The 20977-nt window shown below is 45.4% G+C and overlaps 1 protein-coding gene across 2 annotated transcripts in view; it reads left to right on the plus strand.

Annotated features, from left to right (window-relative positions):
* LOC144152795 (potassium voltage-gated channel subfamily KQT member 1-like) overlaps positions 1-20977 on the plus strand; it is a 269224-nt gene that overhangs the window by 183519 nt on the left and 64728 nt on the right. Inside the window, exon 10 of one of the 2 annotated variants that reach the window (XM_077684256.1) lies at positions 5771-5887. The exons of the other annotated variant lie outside the window; for it this stretch is intronic. Within the exon in view, the coding sequence (XP_077540382.1) occupies positions 5771-5887 (117 nt within the window). The remainder of the gene's footprint in view (positions 1-5770; positions 5888-20977) is intronic. 2 annotated transcript variants of the gene reach the window in all.

Consider the following 20977-nt stretch of genomic DNA (forward strand, 5'->3'; position numbering starts at 1 on the left):
TCCTTACTCTATAACCGCGAAGTAGGCATTATTGTGCAAGCCGATAAACTAATGTTACCCCACTGTAAGCATTTACGCCTGACATGCTCAGTTTTTGTTGCAGAGGTTAGAATTATGAGTACTGGTGCTTCGGATACTTTCACCATAACGGTGCAGGGATGTTCGCTTTCCGGCTGGTAACTTTTCGTGTGCGTCTTACTATTGTCTTTCTTTCAGTCGCTTATTTTTCTTCCCATGGTGATTTAGTGGCGACGTAATTTAACTAAAGATATGGGTTGTCTGAATGCCGCCTAATGTTCTTGCAATATTTGTTGGATGGCTGCTTTAAGTGGCCACGAATGAAGGCCTTATACAATTTATAATTGCTCCCATAAATATTATTGCTTTGAAATCTGATACTTTGCCAGTAGCAGTACAACTGACGTGATATATCGGTCTTATAGTGACCACAACCTTTCAGCAGAATACAAACGGCTTGGTGAAAACAGGACGTTTGAATACTACATCCGGGTTCTCTTATCGCAGAAGCTGCAACATAACGTATTACTTTGCAAATTTGCAATGTGTGACTTTCACCATTGGGGCAGTTTCTTGTTATTTTGTTGAGTAATCAAACGTATTTTTCACTCGAGCGGGAACCTAGGTGGTAGAATTGTTTCATTGCTGTATGAAGTTCTTCTGAACCATAATACTAATTGTAGAATACTCTATCGTACATACGATTTGTTCTTTCATTACCACTTCCGCTAATGTAAACATGACGGTAGTCACATCGCGTTGCCTTGCATGCCATCACCGGGTCCATGCGCTAAGAAAAGCGCTTGTCGACGTCTATCAGCTATCTTCACGGTCTGTGGTACTGTATCAGCAGAGGTCGTATTTCGCGCATACGGGTACCTGCGACTCGCTGAAACAGCCTGACAGTGGCAAGGCTTCAAATGACAAATTATCAGTCATAGACGAACTGTGTGTTCATAACAGGTTCTTCGACTTGATAAGATTATTGAGATTAAATTTCGGGCTCAATATCTGTTGTATTGCATTGAGTCCCCGAGTTCATTGCGTTGTGACTTGATACCCTGCACAACGTCATAAAAAGGAACCTTGCAGACGTCTCGGGGTGGATGTGCTTCCAAGGCTTCAAGTTAAAATAATGGCCTGCTTAATTAAGGTGTCTGGACGGGGTTACATAAGCGGAGCATTCTTTCGTGAACGAGTACTTTTACCGAAAGCACGAAACGTTTTTGAAAGTTGAATAGGCAGATGATTGAGTGCGTTACTCTTGAAAGCATGCAATAAAGAATTCAAGCGAAGGCTCGGGCTTAAAGGCCAACTGCAACGAAATTTTCGGCTCCCTAAATACATTATTTTCCTGTAGTACTACCCTAGAAGTTGCTACCGGCAAAGTTTGGGGGCTCAAATATGCATCGCTGCATCGTAAACGAAGATCAAAAACACTCTTTTCAAACTGAAACTGGAAAAAACAGGGTGACCATTACGGACAGCCGGAAGTGACGTTACGTTTAGGGATCAAGCGGACGCAGCCGGCGGATTCTCCCAGGGCTGCCTGTGAGAAGACGGCGGGCATTGGATTTGTTTCGGGTCGTCCGTGTCTTCAAACCTTTAAAACATTCGCTAAAAGGGGTTGGGAAGTTCGTGCAGCCATTATTGCTTCGCTGCGAGCTGCTGAGACGCGCCTATGGTCATCCGGTAAAACGAAAACACAGGCATCGCGAGGCGTCGTGGAGAAGCTGGGGGCTAGGAAATTGGTACACAAAAAGCACTGTTGAGCGCTATATGGGCACCGGCACAGCCAATATGCCTTACGGCGATCGAACCATCCTGTGTTTGGGAGAGGAAAGAAAAAAAAGCTACCGCGGGAGAAAGCGTCGAAACATGCGGGCTAGCGTGTAAGAATTTGATTTCAGCGCATGGTATCACAGTTAAAATCAAGAATCTCATTATTTTTGTTTACAGGGGAAATTTTTTTTCTGTTAGCAGGGTGTCCGCGCCAAAGCTTTGGATAGTTATATCTTTATGTAATGCCGCGACGATAGCACTGCAGTGTCTTCGCTGGCGTCGGGAAACAGTGACCTTTCCCGAGGCTCAATTTTCCCGAATCTGCCCCGCCTCCCCCCATATTTATGTTTTTTTTTAACTGGTGAGAGAAATGTTGCCAACTGCGGCTAGTATTTATTTGCTTTTTCACGAAGTTGTTTGTACTGAATCGATTCCGTGCAGTGTGCGCTGCGTTCTGTATTTGTTTGCGCCCCGACCGGCGCGAGAACAGTGACAACAGCGCATGGCCTCGCGTCGGCTGTACTCGCGCTCCCGAAGGGTCGACCGGCCGCGATCGTGCAGTGGGCCGCATAGCTACCTGCCGTACTCGTTCACGCCCCGACCGGCCGCGACATCAGCGTTATGGTCTCGCGTCGTTCGTTCCGCGTACAGCGCACTCGTACGTAGAGACGCCCTACCGCGAGGTTGCTGTGCACTGTGCCTCACACAGCTTCCACACCTCTTCGTTCCCCAACCAGCCGCGACGACAACGTATCGTGTCGCGTCGGCCGTTCGTGGAGCCGCCTGGCCGCGATCTTGCAGTGCGCCACACAACCGCCGTACTCCTTCGCCCGCCGACGCACCGACCAGCGTATACCCTCGCGTAGGCCGTACACGCGTCTCGCGTGCTTGTCCAGTCGAACTGGATCCTGCTTCCACCTTTGCGACAGCGAATGTGCTACTGCCGCACTCGCTCGCCTCCGGGGTACTGCCTCGCGTAGACCGGCTCCGGCACTCTTCTAATGGGCTCTTTTGTCTCGGCAACCCTGAACTTCTTCAGCAATTCTCGCGCTACGGATGCGCGTGAATGCGCTTATTCATGCAAGAGGCACGAATTACACTGAGTCCGCACGTAAACGGGCTACTGAGGAAAGGCGAGAGGTGCACGGGATTCCTGACTTGCACGTCACATCCGGAAGTTCGCTGCAGTGGCGACAAGTTGTGGCGACACTCCGCTAGGTGCTCCGTCGGCTGAAGTGGCGTGTTTTTGAACAGTTTTAATTAAGAAAACCGCGTGTTTGGGGAGTTTAAAATTACGCCATAAGCGACCTTAGTGGTGCATACCACACGTTGAAGCAAAATTTTGGGCAGGTAAATTTGTGTTGCAGTTGGCCTTTAAAGCTTGATAAGGCTTCGCTATGTAGCGCATCATGATAATGCCGTACCTTATTCTCTGTGTTAAGAATGAAGATTGAGGTGGTTGTGAAACCATTCCTTACGCAGGTATTCTAAGTGGCCACAATTCCTAGTGTTTACTTGCATTCTCTATTGAATAAACGTTTGTCAAGCTTTACTGTTGCACTTGGTAGTTGCTTTCCACTAATTTTGCTTTGCTCACACATGGACAAGAGCTTTTCCAAGATCTTATGGCTTTTGTTATCGTTTTGCTACTGCACAAGCACCTGAAGAATTTTTTTTAATTGGTTAATGTCTCTACTATCTATTTACTACGCAATATTTATCAAAATCACTGAGTTTTCACTGCCAAACAATGCGCGATCTACGCGACATCAGCACTTTGGGGCAAGCATCCAAGTTACAAGTGCTGCATTGCACACTTAGCCTGCTGCGTACCCGAGAAATGTACAGCACAAAAGTTGGAGGTAGGAAACAGTCACCACTCGTACTGGTGTCCTGCATGTTTATTGTGTATGGAAAACGTTTATATTGAGGCTTGTCATTCAAACAATTTCAAGTTTGCGTAATGGCAGTAAGCCGTTTATTTAGTACCCTGCATCTTTTGAAGCCCAGAAAAGTCCGGCAGGCACGAGACCTGACTGTCCGTGTTACGGAGTGTTTAAATGTCTATGTGGTAATTGTGTTGGCCTTGCTATACGGTTATGCTTGTTGTTTATGTCAAACATGAAGTACTAAGCTGAATGTCATCGTCAGGTGATGCAAAAGCATGTGTGTTTTGCGAGTGTGCACGAAGCCTGCCTCGATGTTGGAGTATGAGCTAAACAAGCTGTTTCCGAAAGATGTTTACAAAAATATACATGAATGACACATGAAGCTAGAAACCACGTCATGTACTTATGAACACTTCGAGTATCTATTTCCATAGAACACTTCAGAGTGCGCTTCGACCTCAACTATAAATAATAACTCAATCCAATGAATGAAGTTTGACTCAGCATTTGCACCTAGAAGTGTTAACACAAAACGTGAACGCAAAAGCTGCCTTATGGCGTAACATTTGATGTTGCCTAAAGAATGATTTTCTTAGAGTATGTGCGATCACAACCAAGCATTGTAAAGGTTCTTCAGTGGGCTCCTGAAATACAGGTAAAGAGAGTGATCTGTATGAAAGCGATTTGGCCATTTGCTCACGTATCCTCCTGAAAATGTGCCCCTTTAAAGTGTGTGGGCGTATGTAGTGTGTAGTGAACAATTTAACAGCTTTGGTGATATCGTCCTGTGCTTTTTTCTGCGTGGTGCTTTAGATTCTGTCACACTTCAGCCAGAGTCACCATGTGGGTGTCCGTCCAGCTTTCGGGCTTGGTCAATTTCAATCGCAGATGACATACCAATAGTCTCTATTTTAACGACACACGTAGGCGAAAAGAGTCAATCAAGGCAGCTGCAGTTGATACTTTTGCGGTGCGGACCGGCCCTGCGGCTGTGGCAGCAATACCTTAGGCTTGGTTGCTGTTTGCACGCTGCTTGTAGTTAATTACATGTAGTTGGTCTGTATATTTCCTAATCCAGAAACCGACAGCTTCAGTCAGCACTCAAGTCACTTGTTGCGATGCCATTGCTTTACATATGTAATTACTGGAAGGCTATGTATAGGTGAAAATATGGCTTGACGCATTCATAGGGTATGCAATTTGAAAAGAAAACAGAAGGGGATTGTTCCACATAGCCCGTACACATGTGTCAGCTTCCCGATTTTTGGTTAAATTGTTTTAATTTATAGTGACCTGACTTCAGCCAGGTGAATAACATGAGCATTCAACGCACTTGGACATTACTTTTAGTAATTGGGTCACCTACTAACGCTTGCACAAAGGTGGTGAAAGTTCTTACCAAAACGAGTCTGCTCCTGCTTGGGCTGTTGCGCATCGTTGCTTGAAGCCAATGTGCTTTGCTTTGCAGGCTACAAAACTGGGTGCTCCAAAATGTGATCCTGCCAACAGAAAACTCTAATAATTTTGCAAAGCCATGCCATTCTAATGTAGTAATAAGGTTGAAAAATTCGTACTTTTTTGCCAGAAAAGGGAGATATTAATTTTATGTTTCCTTTACCGGTTGTTGTGTATGTGGAATCGTTAGGAAGAAACACTGACCAGTGAAGCTATTCAGTGTAGAAATACGTAGTCTCAGGAGCGGTTTGTGAAATGGCCTTCAAAAACGTGAGGCAATAAACGATTAGACCATGGCGTCCGTTTTTCTGCTGTTTCTTGGGTTTTGTGTGCTTGTAAATCAAATGTACCCAGTAATTTCTCGCTCGTCCCTAAAGGCGACGATATAAATGACATATCGAGCACCGAGGATTCTTGCCATCTAGATGCTTATCTTCGTATGGCATGGCTCGTGCATGCCGAGTCGCATGCCTGTGTGTCTAGGTCTTTGCGCGTCTTGCTTTCTGTGCAGCTTTTCTGCTTTGTAATGACATTAACTCATTGCATGACATGCTTGGAATGCTGTGCTATGTGTTACAGTGTCGCCATTGCCTGAGTGTGTTTCGTGTTCCCTGCTCTCCGAGCAGATTGCTGCGCCGAAGACGGGACCACTCCTTTTGGCCTCTGCGTGTTGCTCCAGAAAGAATTCACCAACCCGCCGTTCCTAGCCCTGTCGCCTGGCTTTAGGTCGGCTCCAGATACAGGTTGGCTACAGGCACACTATTCAAGCGGCACATTTTCACCCACTCGCATTGTTCCATTTGCACACCGTTTCACACGACATGCCCCAGAATAAGTTGCGTCGAGATGCTGAACTTGTACATTTTGTGAAAATACCACTACTACTATAACTGGAGGAATTGTGTGTTTAACGCTTGAATGCATTCTTCAATTTAAGCGTACTGACATTTTAAGCATTCTGCAGCTTAAACGTAGTTGATAACGTAGTTCTAGTACCGCCGGTCCGGAGCAAAAAATTGGAAATATGCAAGAGCCCACCGAAAAAAACATTGTCGGGCTATCTGGTCGTGCTACCTGGTGGAGCGCACTTGTAGAGAGCCAAGCCTTGCGGCCACATGCTCTTTCTGGTAGGCAACTGTGGTGGCTTAAGTGTAGCCAGCGCGTATACTTGAGGCGGGAATAGGGCGCCGCTATTCTACTAACCAGCACTAATAGCGCTAAAAATCCGCAGATGACTGTCAAATATAGACGCAGATCAACGTTAGTGCATTCTATAGACATACAAAGATCTACAAAAAGGTGCAGCAAGCCGAGAAAACATGTTTCTGTTATGGGCTGGCCCCTGTAGGTATTCTTGAATGTCCAGTTCTAGGTGTTATAAGTATAAGGCTGTGAAATAGGTGCGTTGCGCCGGGGTCGTTTTTTTTAACGCGATTAAGGTGTAATTGAACATCGGAATATGCAGTGGGTTCGGCTGACGAAGTAATGGTGCATTAGGTTGGCGCGAGCATGCCCCGTAAGTCTGCGGACACCAGTTCGTAACCTCAAATGTGCAGAACGGGAATGCGACCAAATTGAGAGGAACACGTGTGCGGTGGCAATTCGCCGAATTACGTTGGCTGTGCTGCCAAAACTGTCACCAAAACAGCGCATATCTTTTGGGGACTTTGCATCCGACATCTCTGTTAGTTTCATTTTATGAGACCGTGCAGAGGTCGCGTATTTGGCCTCTATGAATTACAGACGTAAGTAAGGAAAGAATTGCCTCACAGATAACATGGCGGCTGCGTCAAATCTTAAAAAACCTGGTATTCCTATGCAAGGTACCTACCTTTGGATGTTTTAGACCCTAAATAGAATTACTGCATTTTATGCAAGTAGCTATGTCTCCAGGTCTGTGCTTCTGTGTACGCGTGGATACCAAGTCTCCATATACAAAATTCGCTCATTCAGCCGAAAAGGAGGCTGGCTGATGCTACCAGCCCTAACAACACAAAATTGCCATATTTAAGTTGACGCAGGAGCTCCTTGTGGTAGCTTGGTGAAATACGCGCTATACTTTGATGGCGTAAGTCACTGTGCTCGAGTTAGTTCTCAGTATGGAGAAAATGTGTCAACTGGTGAATGCTAGTAATGTTCGTGCCGCCTGTAAGTTAGTTCCAATGCTGAAATACAGCTGTAGTAAATACCATTAAATCTAGTTACGAAAGCGTTTTTGAGGCATTCACTCGAGTTTATCTGCACGCAATTCGGCCGGAAGTTTTTGATCTTCCGCACTTAAATTACGAGATTTTCTTCTTATACTGGATTTCTGTCGTTCATTAGATGCTGTGCATAGCGTTTCCACTGAGCGTTGCTTGCTGTTTCCGTAAAACAAATGAGTGTAATTAGCTGTAACAAAACAATCCAAAACAGACAAAATCCTGTCCGAAAGCCGGAAGACACGCAGACCACATCTTACATGAGTACAAACAGCATGCGGGAGTATTCCTTTAATAAAAAATTGAGAAATTTCTACATTTTTTAATTGCGTGTTACGTCTAGAACCTTGTGAAGTCCACAGCTTCAGTGTGCGTTTTTCATTTACTGTTTATTACTATTTAGAATGACAATTGCAAAAGGTGATTCTAATAAATTCGGTCTTTGACAACACACAACCAAGCAAATATTTGAGCCTTTCGGCTTCTGGTTTAAAGTGCAGCTGCTTGATATTACTCAATCGCAGTTCAGCATACGTTACTGTACTCTTTAGGAGGCTTAATCTCTAGTTTTAGAAATGGGCAGCATGCTTAGCTGAATTTCACGCAGCAGGAGCTCGGTAGTAGTTCTTCGTTTGTAGCTACATCGATCAACCTCTTAGAATGTCTGTAGTGGGTCCCAGCAAAACGAGCTTGTACAAACTACTCATCTCCAGCACGTTTGCACTGCGAACACGCCGCATGGCGTGCATGCATTTGCTTAGTAACCACTGAAGATAAACCTACACAAGCAGCATGCATCAGGCATGCCACCAAGCACTGCCTTCATTGTTTGGGGAGTTTGCGTCTTGAGAGATTTCTTCGTCACCCTGCTTGCCTTTTCCTTCTTGCCCGTGTGCATGCTCATGTACTAGAAATGTGCCAAAAAATTACAAACTGTTTGCTGCCAGCAGTGTTACGCTAACATTATTGTACCATAAACCTGGTTGCAGGCACAGCTGGTTTGATGGTGTGTGGCTACGAGAGAGCTGCGAAATCACACTGGAAGCTCTAGTGCCTTAGGAAGCGTACCAAAATCAGCCGGCTCAGGGGCTTTGCGGGAACTAGCGACGAGGGTACCGATGTGGTGCCACTCTGTAAACGGGAAATCTGAATATTTCTCTGAACGAAATTGATCATTCTGGATGAATGTCGCTCAGTAGCCAACCCACTGCAATTTGTTGGAATACATTGGGAACAGTTCTGGAAAAACCTTCAGTAACAAAAATGAGGCGTACACTAGAAAGTTCCGTTGTTTCCCTGATGCTAATCAAGTAGCGAATGATAAATCATGCATTTAATGAATCTTTGCGAGCTGTGCGATTTTTTTACAAATTGAGAATGTCAGATTGTTAGGTGATGTAGCTTGCATGCTCGTCGGATTATTTCTGAAAGACATAAAGGAGATGCCTGGGATGTTTTAGTACAGACACGAAGCACACAATGGGGGTTTGTCGCGAGGTGGTCCCTTGTAAATACGTTAAGGGATGCTTGTTCTGGTTTATGCTCTTGTTGCAAACACGGTGCCCTTGAACGTGCCTTCCTCTTTGCTTAAAATTATTTCCATTTAGTATCCTTTGGGGAAAAGCATTGCGACGAAGCAGTGGGACGCATAAACGTCAGGGCGTCACCTCATAGGGATGATATTGAGAGGAGGCGATAAAGGGTAACTAAGCATCTGTTAATCTGGTATCAGAAGTTTCACCGCGTGGTGGTAGATACAGAATATCAGGCAAGCGTCATATACTTGTATTTGCGCTAAAAACGAGTCAGCAGTTTGAGCAGTCACATGACCCGGCAGCAGCCCTGGCACTAGCGAACGCATCGTGTGATTGTGGTTTTGGGCTACCTTAACGAATTGTAGCTGTCAAACTGGGCGACATGAAATTTTGCAGTGTGGATTATTAGCCACTGCAGCGACAAAAGGTCTAATCTATTTATTGTTGCAGCATTATCGCGCAGTTCGTAGCAAGGTTAGAACATTTGGGCTTGATTACAAATAATGTTGCTATAACCATTACTGACTTGATAAGTACTTGGGAAAGGGAAATGCGTTCTGCCAATCTCAACATCTGATATGAACGGTTGCCCAATGTCACGTTTAAGTAAGTTTTAAACAGTTTAACAGTGTAAGTTTTCTGAAATAAGTTGCGTGATTTTGTCCACAATGCTGGAACCGATGCTTCAAAGGATCACGTTGTGAACAAACTCTGTCGACTGATGGTTTCAGTTATAGTGGTATTGATAAAATATAGATGATGTGCGACATTGCGCTAATGGGGGTTAGGGGCAAGCTTGACATATAACCTCTTTGTACTGCTAAATGACCCATGAAATGCCGGTTTAAAGAAACACAGTAATAAATCTCTGAAGTACCTGTTAAATTTACCACTAAGTTTTTTCCGCGCATGTACTATAACTCACTTTCAACGTTTTCATATAGTATGGCATGCAAACATGGATAATGACAATTGAATGTATTCAGGACGCCTCAAGAAATGTTTTCAGCAATGCCTTTGTCAATTCTACTTTAAGTGGTCTCGTCTTGTTTGTGTTCACTTACACACACAAAGCGCTGCTGTGAGGTTGTTCTTGATACGTTTAAATCCTTAGTGCCTCAGTCAGCACAGGCGACACCGGTACCAACCCTTGCTGAAACAGACGGCTGCCACATAAAGAAGTAACACAAGGGAGCGCAGTAGAAGAAAATAACGGAGAAGTGAGGAATCAAGTTGTACATTGGTTATTTTGCCAAAACTAAACATTGACTGGATTTTGATAGCATGTTTCTGTTTCGTAGTATTTAGGAGCACGCGGGTGCTAGGTGGAGACAGCTTGGAATAATTGGGTTGCATCCACTAAAAGGTACTGGCCACAGCAGTAACCTTATGCGTGTGCTATAACATTTTATGATTGGCGGCCGAAATCTTGCTGCGGTTTTGAACTGTTTTTTGTTGTATTTGGAAATTGCATGCACTGTATGTGTGATTTGGCATTCCTAGTAATTTATCATGTGCTTTAAAAGAAGATGTTTAGCTCCTTTGACAGTGAACAGAAAAGGGATCTAGAGAATACTTCTTCAACAAGCAATTTTTTTTCTGCTCTGGCACAGTCATTACAAAAATTGTCTCCGCCCGGTTAGAACATCCGGTGTGGGAGAAAATTAAGTAACTCATCCAAAAAGGGCGAATCGTGCTATTTTGCGTTCTCTTCACTTTTTACAAATCGCCGTTTCCTTTAAATTTGCTGATGTTTGTTTTTTTTTGCAAAAATTATACCTGGAGTGTGGCTAGCTTTGTGTACAGAAGCCTTGATGGGAACATATGCTATTTTAAAATGAGTCAGAAAGCACGGGCGGGCTATTCATAGGAAACAGCCGCGTACAGAACTTCCAACTTTTGCCCTCACCTGTTTCCTCTCTACCGTCCTTTTGTCTAACCAGCCTAGAATGGTGCGCCTTTAATTAAGCATCTTTACCCTGTAGCGTGCGGCTTTGTGTGATTTCTGAGCTATACACTCTCAAGAAATCTGTAGTACGGTGTACTCTAATTACCTGCAGTCCACCTTAGCCACAGGAATTGGCTGGGGTGGGGGGACGCCTGCAATGCTAACCTGCAGGCGTCCCCCCACCCCAGCCAATTCCTGTGGCTGAGGTGGACTGAAGGTAATTAGAATACACCGACTGTTCCATTCTTTACTGCGGAGTCGCTTCTGCTCCTCTTTACATCTGCATTACGCGCAAAAGAAGGTAAAAAGGGCAGCGCACCTGCAGTAAAAAATATTCCTTAGTGCGTCCCTTCTCTTCTTCATTTCTCAGCAAGGGGCTATCATTCCTTCGGTGGAATGAAAAATTTCTCCCACCTCCCCTCGCGGGAACCCCTGTGTAGATGCGACGCATAGGGGGTTCCGTTGTTGTTTCCGTTAGGTTGATTCTCCCATCGCGTGAAACGTGCCGTGAACCCCCTGCCGCGGCTATGACGCAACGTGGCGCGGGTATGACGCAACACAATTCAACACATTCCACTTTAATCCAATCCAAATCCAATCCAATCCAAGCCAAGCCAATCCAATCGAATCCAATCCAATGCCCCTCGCGAGAGAGTGTTCGCTATCGGAGAGGGGAGGCGGTGAGCGGCTGAGAGCGCAACTTGCGCGGCGAGGAGAATGGGGGAGGGGTGTGGACGGACAACAACAACGCCGTATGGAGGGACAAGGCGAGTGAATGAGGTGCAGTCGCATCTAAAAGGCCCCCTTGTTTAGCCTGATTTGTATTTATTAGTGTTTACCAACAATTGTCTTCGGTGGTTTTTCTAGCAAGGTACACATAAACATAGCTACGAACAAGTGGGGCTGGTGCAGATAAAACGTGTGATCATGGGTGTGGTACTAAGAAAGCACTCTTTTTGAAAGTTAGGCTTTTCCTGGTGTAGCCTCTGTTGAGTTTTACAGCAGCATTTAGGCTGGGTTTGTGTAGGTCATAAACGGACATCAACGCTCAAAGTGCCGGTGGACTTTCATTGGTTGAACATTGCGCCTTCTCTTTTTTCCTACACGGGATAATTTGATGATGCTGAGGGTCTAGTATGACACATTCACGGCTCTGCATCCGCATCCGTAGTTTGTCTCCAGGTTGCGTGGTGTCGAAGCTGAACTGGTCCTTCGCACTCGGCCATCTTACCTGATTCTCGACTGTAAAGGGTTACAGGTGTAGGCCTATGTTCGTTATTGGCGAACATTTTAAATTCCTTGGCTTCAAATGCATCCTAAAGCCACCGCAGGTGATGATTACAGCTAAGGTCCACTTGAGGTATTGGTCCTTTCAGTTATATGAATAATGTGAACCTGCCGCTTAAGTAGTTACAGTTGTCCATATGCTACAATTCTGAGCAACGACTTATGCGACGCATCTTTGTACGTGAATGTGCGCAATACGAGACTGTAACAACGCTGTCTCAACTAACGGTTTGACCAGCGGTTGGTACGTAGTCTGAGACTTAATTATTCTGATTAATGATTAGCATCACCGAAGACGTCTGCTGCTGCGCATCATTTCTCATGAAACGCGTGAACTTACAAATAAGGGCTTAAAAATACTTCACAAATAAGCTATATAACCATGCTTTGTGGAGCCGGATTTTCTGAAAGTCTTTTTTAAACGAGGTCTACTCAGGCGTTACTGTTCTCTATAAGAGGTACACTCGGCAAGTGCCCTGGATAATGCTACGGTGCTGTCTACTTAGGCACCTATTTTGATGGTATGCACTGATAGATAAAGAATCATCTTTATCATTATCTGGAAATAATCTGCCAGGTTTTCTGCAGAGAGTCTTCGTGGGTTTGAAATGCCAACCCCCGTGCCATTGGTGTGATGTGAGGTTTCAGGAGATGCAAGGCGAGGTGATGGGAACACAGGTTGAAGACAAAAACACGGACATTAATAGGGATTCACGCAACTGTAGACATCGGCGACGAGAGGAACAACAAAGTACGGACGTTCACGACGGTAGAAAGGTCCGGGCCGCATGAGAGGTGATAACTGTTCGCAGTCACAATAATCGTTGCAAATAAAAGTGTGTTCTTACGAGGCGAAGAAATGTCAGATGTCAGACAAGCACACGAGGGTTGGGAGTTCGAGGTGCGCCGGAGGCAGTGCCCTTGCTATGTTAGCAGCAGATGCGAAGGGTGAAAAGAGGGCGACCGCACTTCTACACTTCGTAGAGGCTCCCCTGGTAGAAGGTCGGGACGGGGTGCTTGGGCGTCCTACAACGGCCACAGGACACCGGGGCTCTGGCCGTCCTACGACAGGCTACAGAGACCCACGATCTGCCCGCTGGGCAGTCCTACTCCGTTCAGAGCGTCCCCTTCCTCTTGTTCCTCTGCCTTCATTGGCCGGAATTCCTCGCTGAATGAGCTATTTTGCGGGAGTTCTTTTCGGACAGCCAATAAAAATAGCACTGAACTTAAAAAAAATAGTACCTAAAAATAGTCACCACCTCTGACAAAAATCACGGCAAATGAACCGTGCTTTAACTAAACAGGCTGAAAAAGCTGTTCGATATAATTTATTCTTCTCATAAGGACGCGCTGATATTTTTATCACGACGCAAACAACGGTAAACATATCAATTTTGTGGCAATTATCAGGCGTATTCAACCGTCCTAGTGCAAAGTCTCTATGCATCCATTCTACTTTTTAAGCATATCGTGTAGAGTGTCATCGGTAGTCATTCACACATTCTTTTACAACTGCAAAAATATCGAGCAATGACTCCAACCAGCTTTATGGCGTAAATAGCAGTAGGTGCATATTAAAAGAATTTGACCAAAACTGCTCACTTTTAGTTACAAGCCCTAACAACCAGCATCACATTGCAAAATTCTCCGAGCATTCTTGACTGCTTCCTTGCCTTTGCCATAAGTGTAAGCCATAAGTCTAAACAGAGTAAACCGCAAGTGGTTTTGATCACGGTTTTTGTGTTCTTTATATTATCTCCAGAAGCACTAGTGCATTGGCAGCGTACAGTTCAAGGCCATTACGTTCGGCTACGCCAACTGGTGGACATCCGGTGAAGTGCTGTGAATGGTGCGCTCACGCACATTTGGGACAACAATTGGGACAAATATTCGATTGCACGCAAGGGCATACTGGGCATGTGTCGCACCTGGCAGCGTCTTTGCCATCTGTTTGACCTTGTCAGCAGCAAGACAGCTGATAGGCATCACGTAACCAAAATACTCCACCAGCACCATCTACATCAAGACTATGTGCTAGGAATGACCAATGACCTCCCAGCCCCACACAAATCTACGGTCTCTCTTACACCGGTGGCAGTTTCCTCCCTAGACATACCTACTACTGATACAAAAGTAGGCCACGCACGTAGCCGGATTTAAATTCTTTCAGCTTCTGTCCCTGTAAGATCCTCTTGTTATCCGAATGACAACGTTACCGCTGCCACCACGACCGAGGCCAACACTTGTCTTACAGGGGGCACTTCACCTCCAGAACAGCAAACTACCTGTCATTTTCATTCCAAAACCCATTGAAATACCAACATTCGACCCACATCTGTTCTTATATTTTACGCGTTTTCCTGAGTCGCCTTTTCACCGGCAGAGACGAAAAGCAAGTGTTCCCTCTATGGTTGGCTTCCGCGCACACATATCTGCCCAGGACTCCTTTGGTTGCCTGAATCATTACATCGTTACCTTCGACTACCTCCAAAGGTTCACAGGCTGTCCTAGTTCTCAATCACCAAGCTGTGTTCAACAACGTGGCATAGTCCACTATATACGCTGGTTTACACAGGATAATCCGCAGCTGATCATTTCCACTTTTATTAGAAACTTCCTTAGCGACCGAACTGTCGTCAGAAATTAGGTACTTTTCGCTCTTCTCTCTCATTAGTAGATTGGTATACATCATGGTTTCGTACTCTCCCCTTTTTTTAACTAGCCATGGTTCCTTGAACATCCCAGCTTAGTAACATCCCGGGACTTCAGCCTTTCCTCTACGCAGACGATATTAACCTCCAAATGACAAGGTGTTGCTCAGGCAAGTTGGTATAACATGGTTACACTTGACACCGCAAACGTACGACAGAGACAACACCGCAAAGCGCTACCGGCCTTGTAGTGATATTCGCTGGTGAGACTCCTGGGTGACTATGGACCTAACGCCTAATGTGCTACATCTCTGAGTCGTTGGTGGAAACTCCAGGCTCCGTGGGCAACGCACGGCGAACGAAATAAAAATTAAGTAGGCATGTCGCCCAGGGTTTCTGACGGCCACATAGAGCAGGTAATTTAACGGGCAACCGACTTTGTTGTCACCACGTCGGCAATAACTAATCTCTGTTGTGTCCCTTAGAGATAAGAGCTTCTCCTGCCGCCTACACGGGCATGCTCCTCTCCCTCCAAACATTTGTGTTATCAATGACAGGCAGCAATCTTCAAGCACCCTGCATACAGGTTCTGAAACTGTACATACAAGCGAATTAACGGTATCGTGGTAGCAAAGAGGCAGATTGCCTTTGCTGGATACACACTTTCAACCTCTAAGGCGAATTACGTGTACACTGCCATTAGTATTCCTAACTCATGCAGATGTGGACACTCAACACCTTCCTGGGAAGAAGGTAGAATCAGACTTTTGGTCTCCCGCTTGACACGCCCACGCGACGCCTTTTCCATACCGGCATAATCAACACCTTATACCAACTGAGTGATATCCACCATAGCAACGTATTTGTAATATTGTGCACTGAGACCCTGTCAACTTTTAAAGCACCTTGTAGCACAAGAGCACAATCCCTACACACATACAACACTTCAACATCCTACACTCCCCAGGAACCTCCAATCTACACAGCACACCGCCAGTTGTTCACGATGCACTAAGGCCCTTCAGCGCACACTCCGCTCCTGGAAGGATATGATCTATGTCGATGTTACTGCCTCCTCGTGTGCCCCTCATATTCCCCCTTAGGTGCTACGTTAGACCATCGACTTTAAGCGGCAGCATTGGTTCTTTTCACTTCAGGGAGAAAGCAGAGGAGGCTGACATCGCGCTCCCATGACCCACTCATCTTCTCTGAGGGGTCTGAGTGAGTCTTACATTTAGATCCACAGTTTCAGAGGTGGGAGACATCCTCAGATTTTCTTCCTATTCTCTCTACCACACCCAAAACCCGTGCCACAACGTTTTTTGCACCCCCGCACAAGCTGGGTTTCCCGCCAATGAGGCTGCTGACATCAGTGATTGAGGATTTATCAATCGAGCTCTGGGCACTTGGCGCCCAGAATCGCTGGGGCCGTCTTCTAACTTGAGCGAACGTCGCCTCACCTTTCATTATATCACTTCACACTACCCCTCGAACGACGTCTCTACTCATCTGTCCACATATCCACTCCTCGAATTCGAAAGGTGTCGGGAACTCCAGACCCTAGTCGCGCCTTATCTACCTTGGCCTTTACTCTCCCTCTTATCTCCTCTGCCCTGGAAGGAGGAAACCTAAACCACAAATGTGGTACACTGCCGGACGGCCACCTTCTAAATCTTTCATGTAACTACCTTTGCGAGGCTGCCATGCGCAGCTCAATGCCTGGAATCCAAGAGCAGGCCCTATAAGGGGCGGAGCGGGTGGCAGCAGCTTATGCCATATATGTTGATTCAGCCCCTGCCCCACTGCTTCTGTCTTCTTGAGAATAAAATTGCTTTACCAGCACCCATGCCGGGAGCTTCATGCACACTTCTTTGTTCGTGTTCCCAGTTTGAGCAGCGTGTGGGCTCCTGCCGAAGCTAATGCCCGCAGCTGGTGGCTCAATGTTCTGCCGCAGTCTCGAAACATAATGGCACCAGCCCTGTTGCCGTAACCTGCTTGCTCCGCACGGAGCAAGCAGGTGTTAACTTTCGGCGCCCTTCTGGTTAAGCCGTGAGTAGTTGGTGAATATACGCAGGTTAGCCGTAATTTCAAACATCCCGCAATTTTGATAAGAGGTGACAACTCGAAGCCATTACAGTTTCGTTTGCCCAAAGCATGGCCTAAATAGCCCTTACACTGGCCTTCTTCGGGAAGCCAGTTTTAACACAGAGAAGCCTGCCAATTCGTCCGTTTAATCAAGTTTTCTCCTGCTGAAAATCTCAAGAGCTGCGTTCAGGCATGGCCCACGTTTTGAAGTAATTCAGTTTACTGCGGGTAAGTGTGCCAAAAGGGACACTGAAGCGATTTGTAATAATTGCGGGATTTCTTACGCAAATTGTATTCTGGAGGCTCTAGGCGATGTTTCGACAACTTTCGCAGTGTTTATGCGACTTTATTCAGTATAAAAATCAAATCGATTGTGCTGTCCCCCTCTCTTTACTGTGGCGTTTCGTATGACGCTCCATCGAGATGGCTGGGCTTGAATGAGCTGCTGCACGGCTCGACGACCCTCCGACAGAATCAGTCGGCGCAGCGTTTAGTTCGCCGCGCGCCGGGGGGTCGTCGCAATTCGTTAGCTCAGTCGAAACAAAGCCACGACAGGGTTTGTGCTTGGAATAATGTGCTATTACTTTCTTAGTTTTTAGAATGTATCAAGCTCTAAGTCCGAGTAGGTCCACACAAGCGCACATGCGACGCTTCGCTGACTGGTACGCTAGTACAAAAAATCTAGGGCCAATATAAATGCGGAAGAAAAGTCAGCGAAGTTAATATAGGTACAAGATATTAAAACCAACCGAAACTTTATAGTACGACTAAAACCAAGGTGCGGAAGGCGCTTTTTGCGCTGGGTGAACTAGCACAGTGGTCAGCAGCACGACCACACATTTGCGATAGCTTTTCTGCCAAAGGAATGCAGTCGCTGGAGGTGAGATATTTTGGGGGGACGCTTACTACACGACCGTTATTCAAGAAATGGTCATCTAAGCTGTTTGGAATGCTAAAACAAAATAAAAATGTAAACAGGCTAGAAAATATATAGTTTTGTTTCGTTCCTTTCGCTCTTTTTAATGCTGGCTTATGTCAGAGTGCTCTTCATCCTTAGGTCCATTGGTTTGCAATTCGAAAGTTCATATCCCTGATAGAACATGTATTTTTGAGCTGATTTGTTTGTTTTTAGTTAATTGTTTCTATACGATTTCGCCATTTTTGCGCTGTAACGTTCAGTGGTCCACGAGAGATTTCGCAGATCGCGTGCAGATTGACGCAGACGCGCCGGCGAGTTCGCATTGACATGGTGTTACCATAAGCACCGACTGCTTGCGGGCACAGTGCGGAATCAGCCGACCCTCTGCCTGATGCGAACATGCCCTTTGCGATGCAGACATAAGCCGGGCAAGCTCCAAATGTGGGCCACAGCGCATCGTATTAAAGCGTCTCCGGTGTCTTGGAGGGTGTTTATCCACTGAGTACGCCTCGGCTAGTGATGGTTACGATTCCACGCCGTACTGGCCGGCTTATTTGACGCATTTTGCAGGCAACAACATGGCAGAAGCGCAGTATGGCGATTACTGAGATATCCAGAATGCCCAGCGATAACGTCGGATTCTGAGCATGTTGTTTCACAGAAACAAATCTGACACTGCATTGAATTTTAATCTTGGACACTTTACAATCGCATTTCATATCGCATGCGCGTCACTGCTGTTCGTTGGTACGGCCGCCGCAAATTTCCCGTAGTAGTATTACTTCTTTCAGGATTTATAAAAATAAATACAGCTTTATCGAGGTATAAACAATGAAAAGTGTGTTCATTTGAGCAAGTCTAGAAAGCAATAAAAACGAAAACAGAAGTTTGGCAAATTTACTGCAATGTACCTTTAAGATTTGAAGTGAAACATGCTGACTAGCTCATAGTCCGGTCTTCTGCCATGGATAGCTGGGAAGACCATCGCATATTTCAGAACAGATGAAATACGCACAGTTCCATAATTTCTGTGCTTGGAATCACAGTAATTTGGTAGAATAGGTTGTCTGTGCACCAGCGTTACTTGAGGGATCAAGGTAACCGGAGTGATGAGTGTACTGGAAAACTGTGCTGATGAACGTTTCTATCCTGGTGCTCGCGTGCATATGGGCCGGTCATTGTGCCTATAATTCGTCCCCATGCATAAGTCACAAACCACATGCAGGTAGCGCATGTATTCATGGCCTGTGTAGAAAATATTTCAGAGCCAGAAACAGCTGACTCTGCCCTTTTTTACCTTTCTGAACTCGGTGTGATGTTGTGCATACAGCCGGCCTGGGGCCCCGAAGGGCCATTATTTATTCTTGTCATACTTTATATTCTTTCTTTTGAGTGTTAAAAGCGTACCAGTGCTCATATTATCTCACTTTATTACGGTGAATTGGGCCATTTTTTTACTTACAGAAAGAAATATAAACGTGTGAGACATTTCCCCAGGTCACGGAAACTTTACAGAAACCCTTTTGGCGTTGAAGCCACTGCTGTTCTTGTGCTAAACATAAGTTGCATTATCTCTGCTTGATCAGTTGTTCAGCCGGCCAACTCGGTAGGTACGAATGTCACACATATGTTGTGTTTGCGCTAAAAAACATCAAATATTTTCTTTTTTGAGAAAGAATAACTTGCTTGTTGCGCCCCCTGGGCGTGTTAGTGAGGTTTTACCGCGTCCTTTGCATGGGAGAAGAGAGACAGATCACAAGTGCTTTTTGCCAGCCACTCAGCAACCCTTTCGCTTCCGCACGCTCATTTTACGCACGCTTATCGGCACCGCTGTGCGACCGTTTTTTTTTTTTTTGTTTCAGCCACCCAGAATTGCGTTCTGGCCTCTTTTTGACGAGCCTGATGACTCTGCATTGCCGAATATACCAGAAGTAAATGGCTCTCGTGGTTTATGGACCACCACACGTCAGCATACGTGTTTGTCAGCGGCCCTCACTTCCTTTCATTTTTGCTCTTCTGTATACATCGTCCCGTCTCCCATAAAGATCAACGCATCCTCTGTTGTAGAAATGCTCATTGGGCACAACACCTCTTGCACGCATGCCACAAAACGATGTGGGATTATAGTGGCATGTATCTCAAGTCATTTGTGCGGTGTCGGTATGGCAGCCTAAACATGTTTTGGCGGAAGCATCCCCTTAAAATGGGAGGAAGTGTGTTACCCCTGCGGTTCAGTTACGAACAGATTGAAGAGATAAGTTTCAGTTTTGCAGTGGTCTCAACCTCAATAAATTGCTTTGGCACCCTTTTTTGTTTTTACAATCCCCCGCCTCCACAACTGGGGTAAAATCTTCATACAGTAATTTATCGTTGGAGCGGCATTCTAGAACGCACTCGTCTACTGCTCGGTCTTTCTCTTTACAGAGAGGCATTTTAGCATTTCCTCAAACGATGCATAGACAATGGCACTGTAGAAAAAACCAGGCAAGAAATAGCTTTGAGAAACACATTATAGTCAATCTGAGCGTCGCTGTACCGGCTACGTGTGAGTCTCCGATAAATATGGCAGCAAAAAAAAATTTCACAGGACGAATGCAACATGACGTTTGAAGTGAAGGAAGAAGGAATTCGCAAACTAAGATTTTTTTTTCGTTAGAACAGTAGTTTTCGCTTCAATGCACAAAAACGAAGAAAGTTCTGTTAGCGGTAAAGTTTCCTGACTGGCTAACATTAACCGCGTTTCTATAACCAATCCATCGTATAGTCCAGAAAACTGCGGAAACAACATTCGGTGTTGGTACTTCTTTGGCTCCTATATTTTTAAACACGATTATATCGTAACTAGTCGTTCGTTCTTTCGGTGACCAATAGGTAATAATTTTATTTTATTTGCAAAGTTGTTTATTGGCTCGAAAGCGCACCAAAGTTCAGTTGACTGACTGTAGTGTTTATTTTCTTGATAATGGCGACCTCAGTTGGTATTACCTTTGCTGCCTTACAAATTTAAATTGCATTGCATGATGAATGCATAACTAAAAGAAAACACTGGTCGGGCCCTGTAGCTACCAAGAAGCAGGTTCATACGAAATCGCGTAAGGTTTGTGTGGTGCTCAGAACTTTCTCCGTAAAAATACGTGCCAAGAACCAGTAAGAAGCACTGAAACCGAAAGAAGTGATCTCGAGAAAGCGATGATAGATGAAGTACAT

The sequence above is a fragment of the Haemaphysalis longicornis genome, unplaced genomic scaffold (genome assembly GCF_048455015.1).
Source record: "Haemaphysalis longicornis isolate Haplotype H1 unplaced genomic scaffold, Haemaphysalis longicornis Haplotype H1 scaffold_9, whole genome shotgun sequence".
Taxonomy (NCBI): Eukaryota; Metazoa; Arthropoda; class Arachnida; order Ixodida; family Ixodidae; genus Haemaphysalis; species Haemaphysalis longicornis.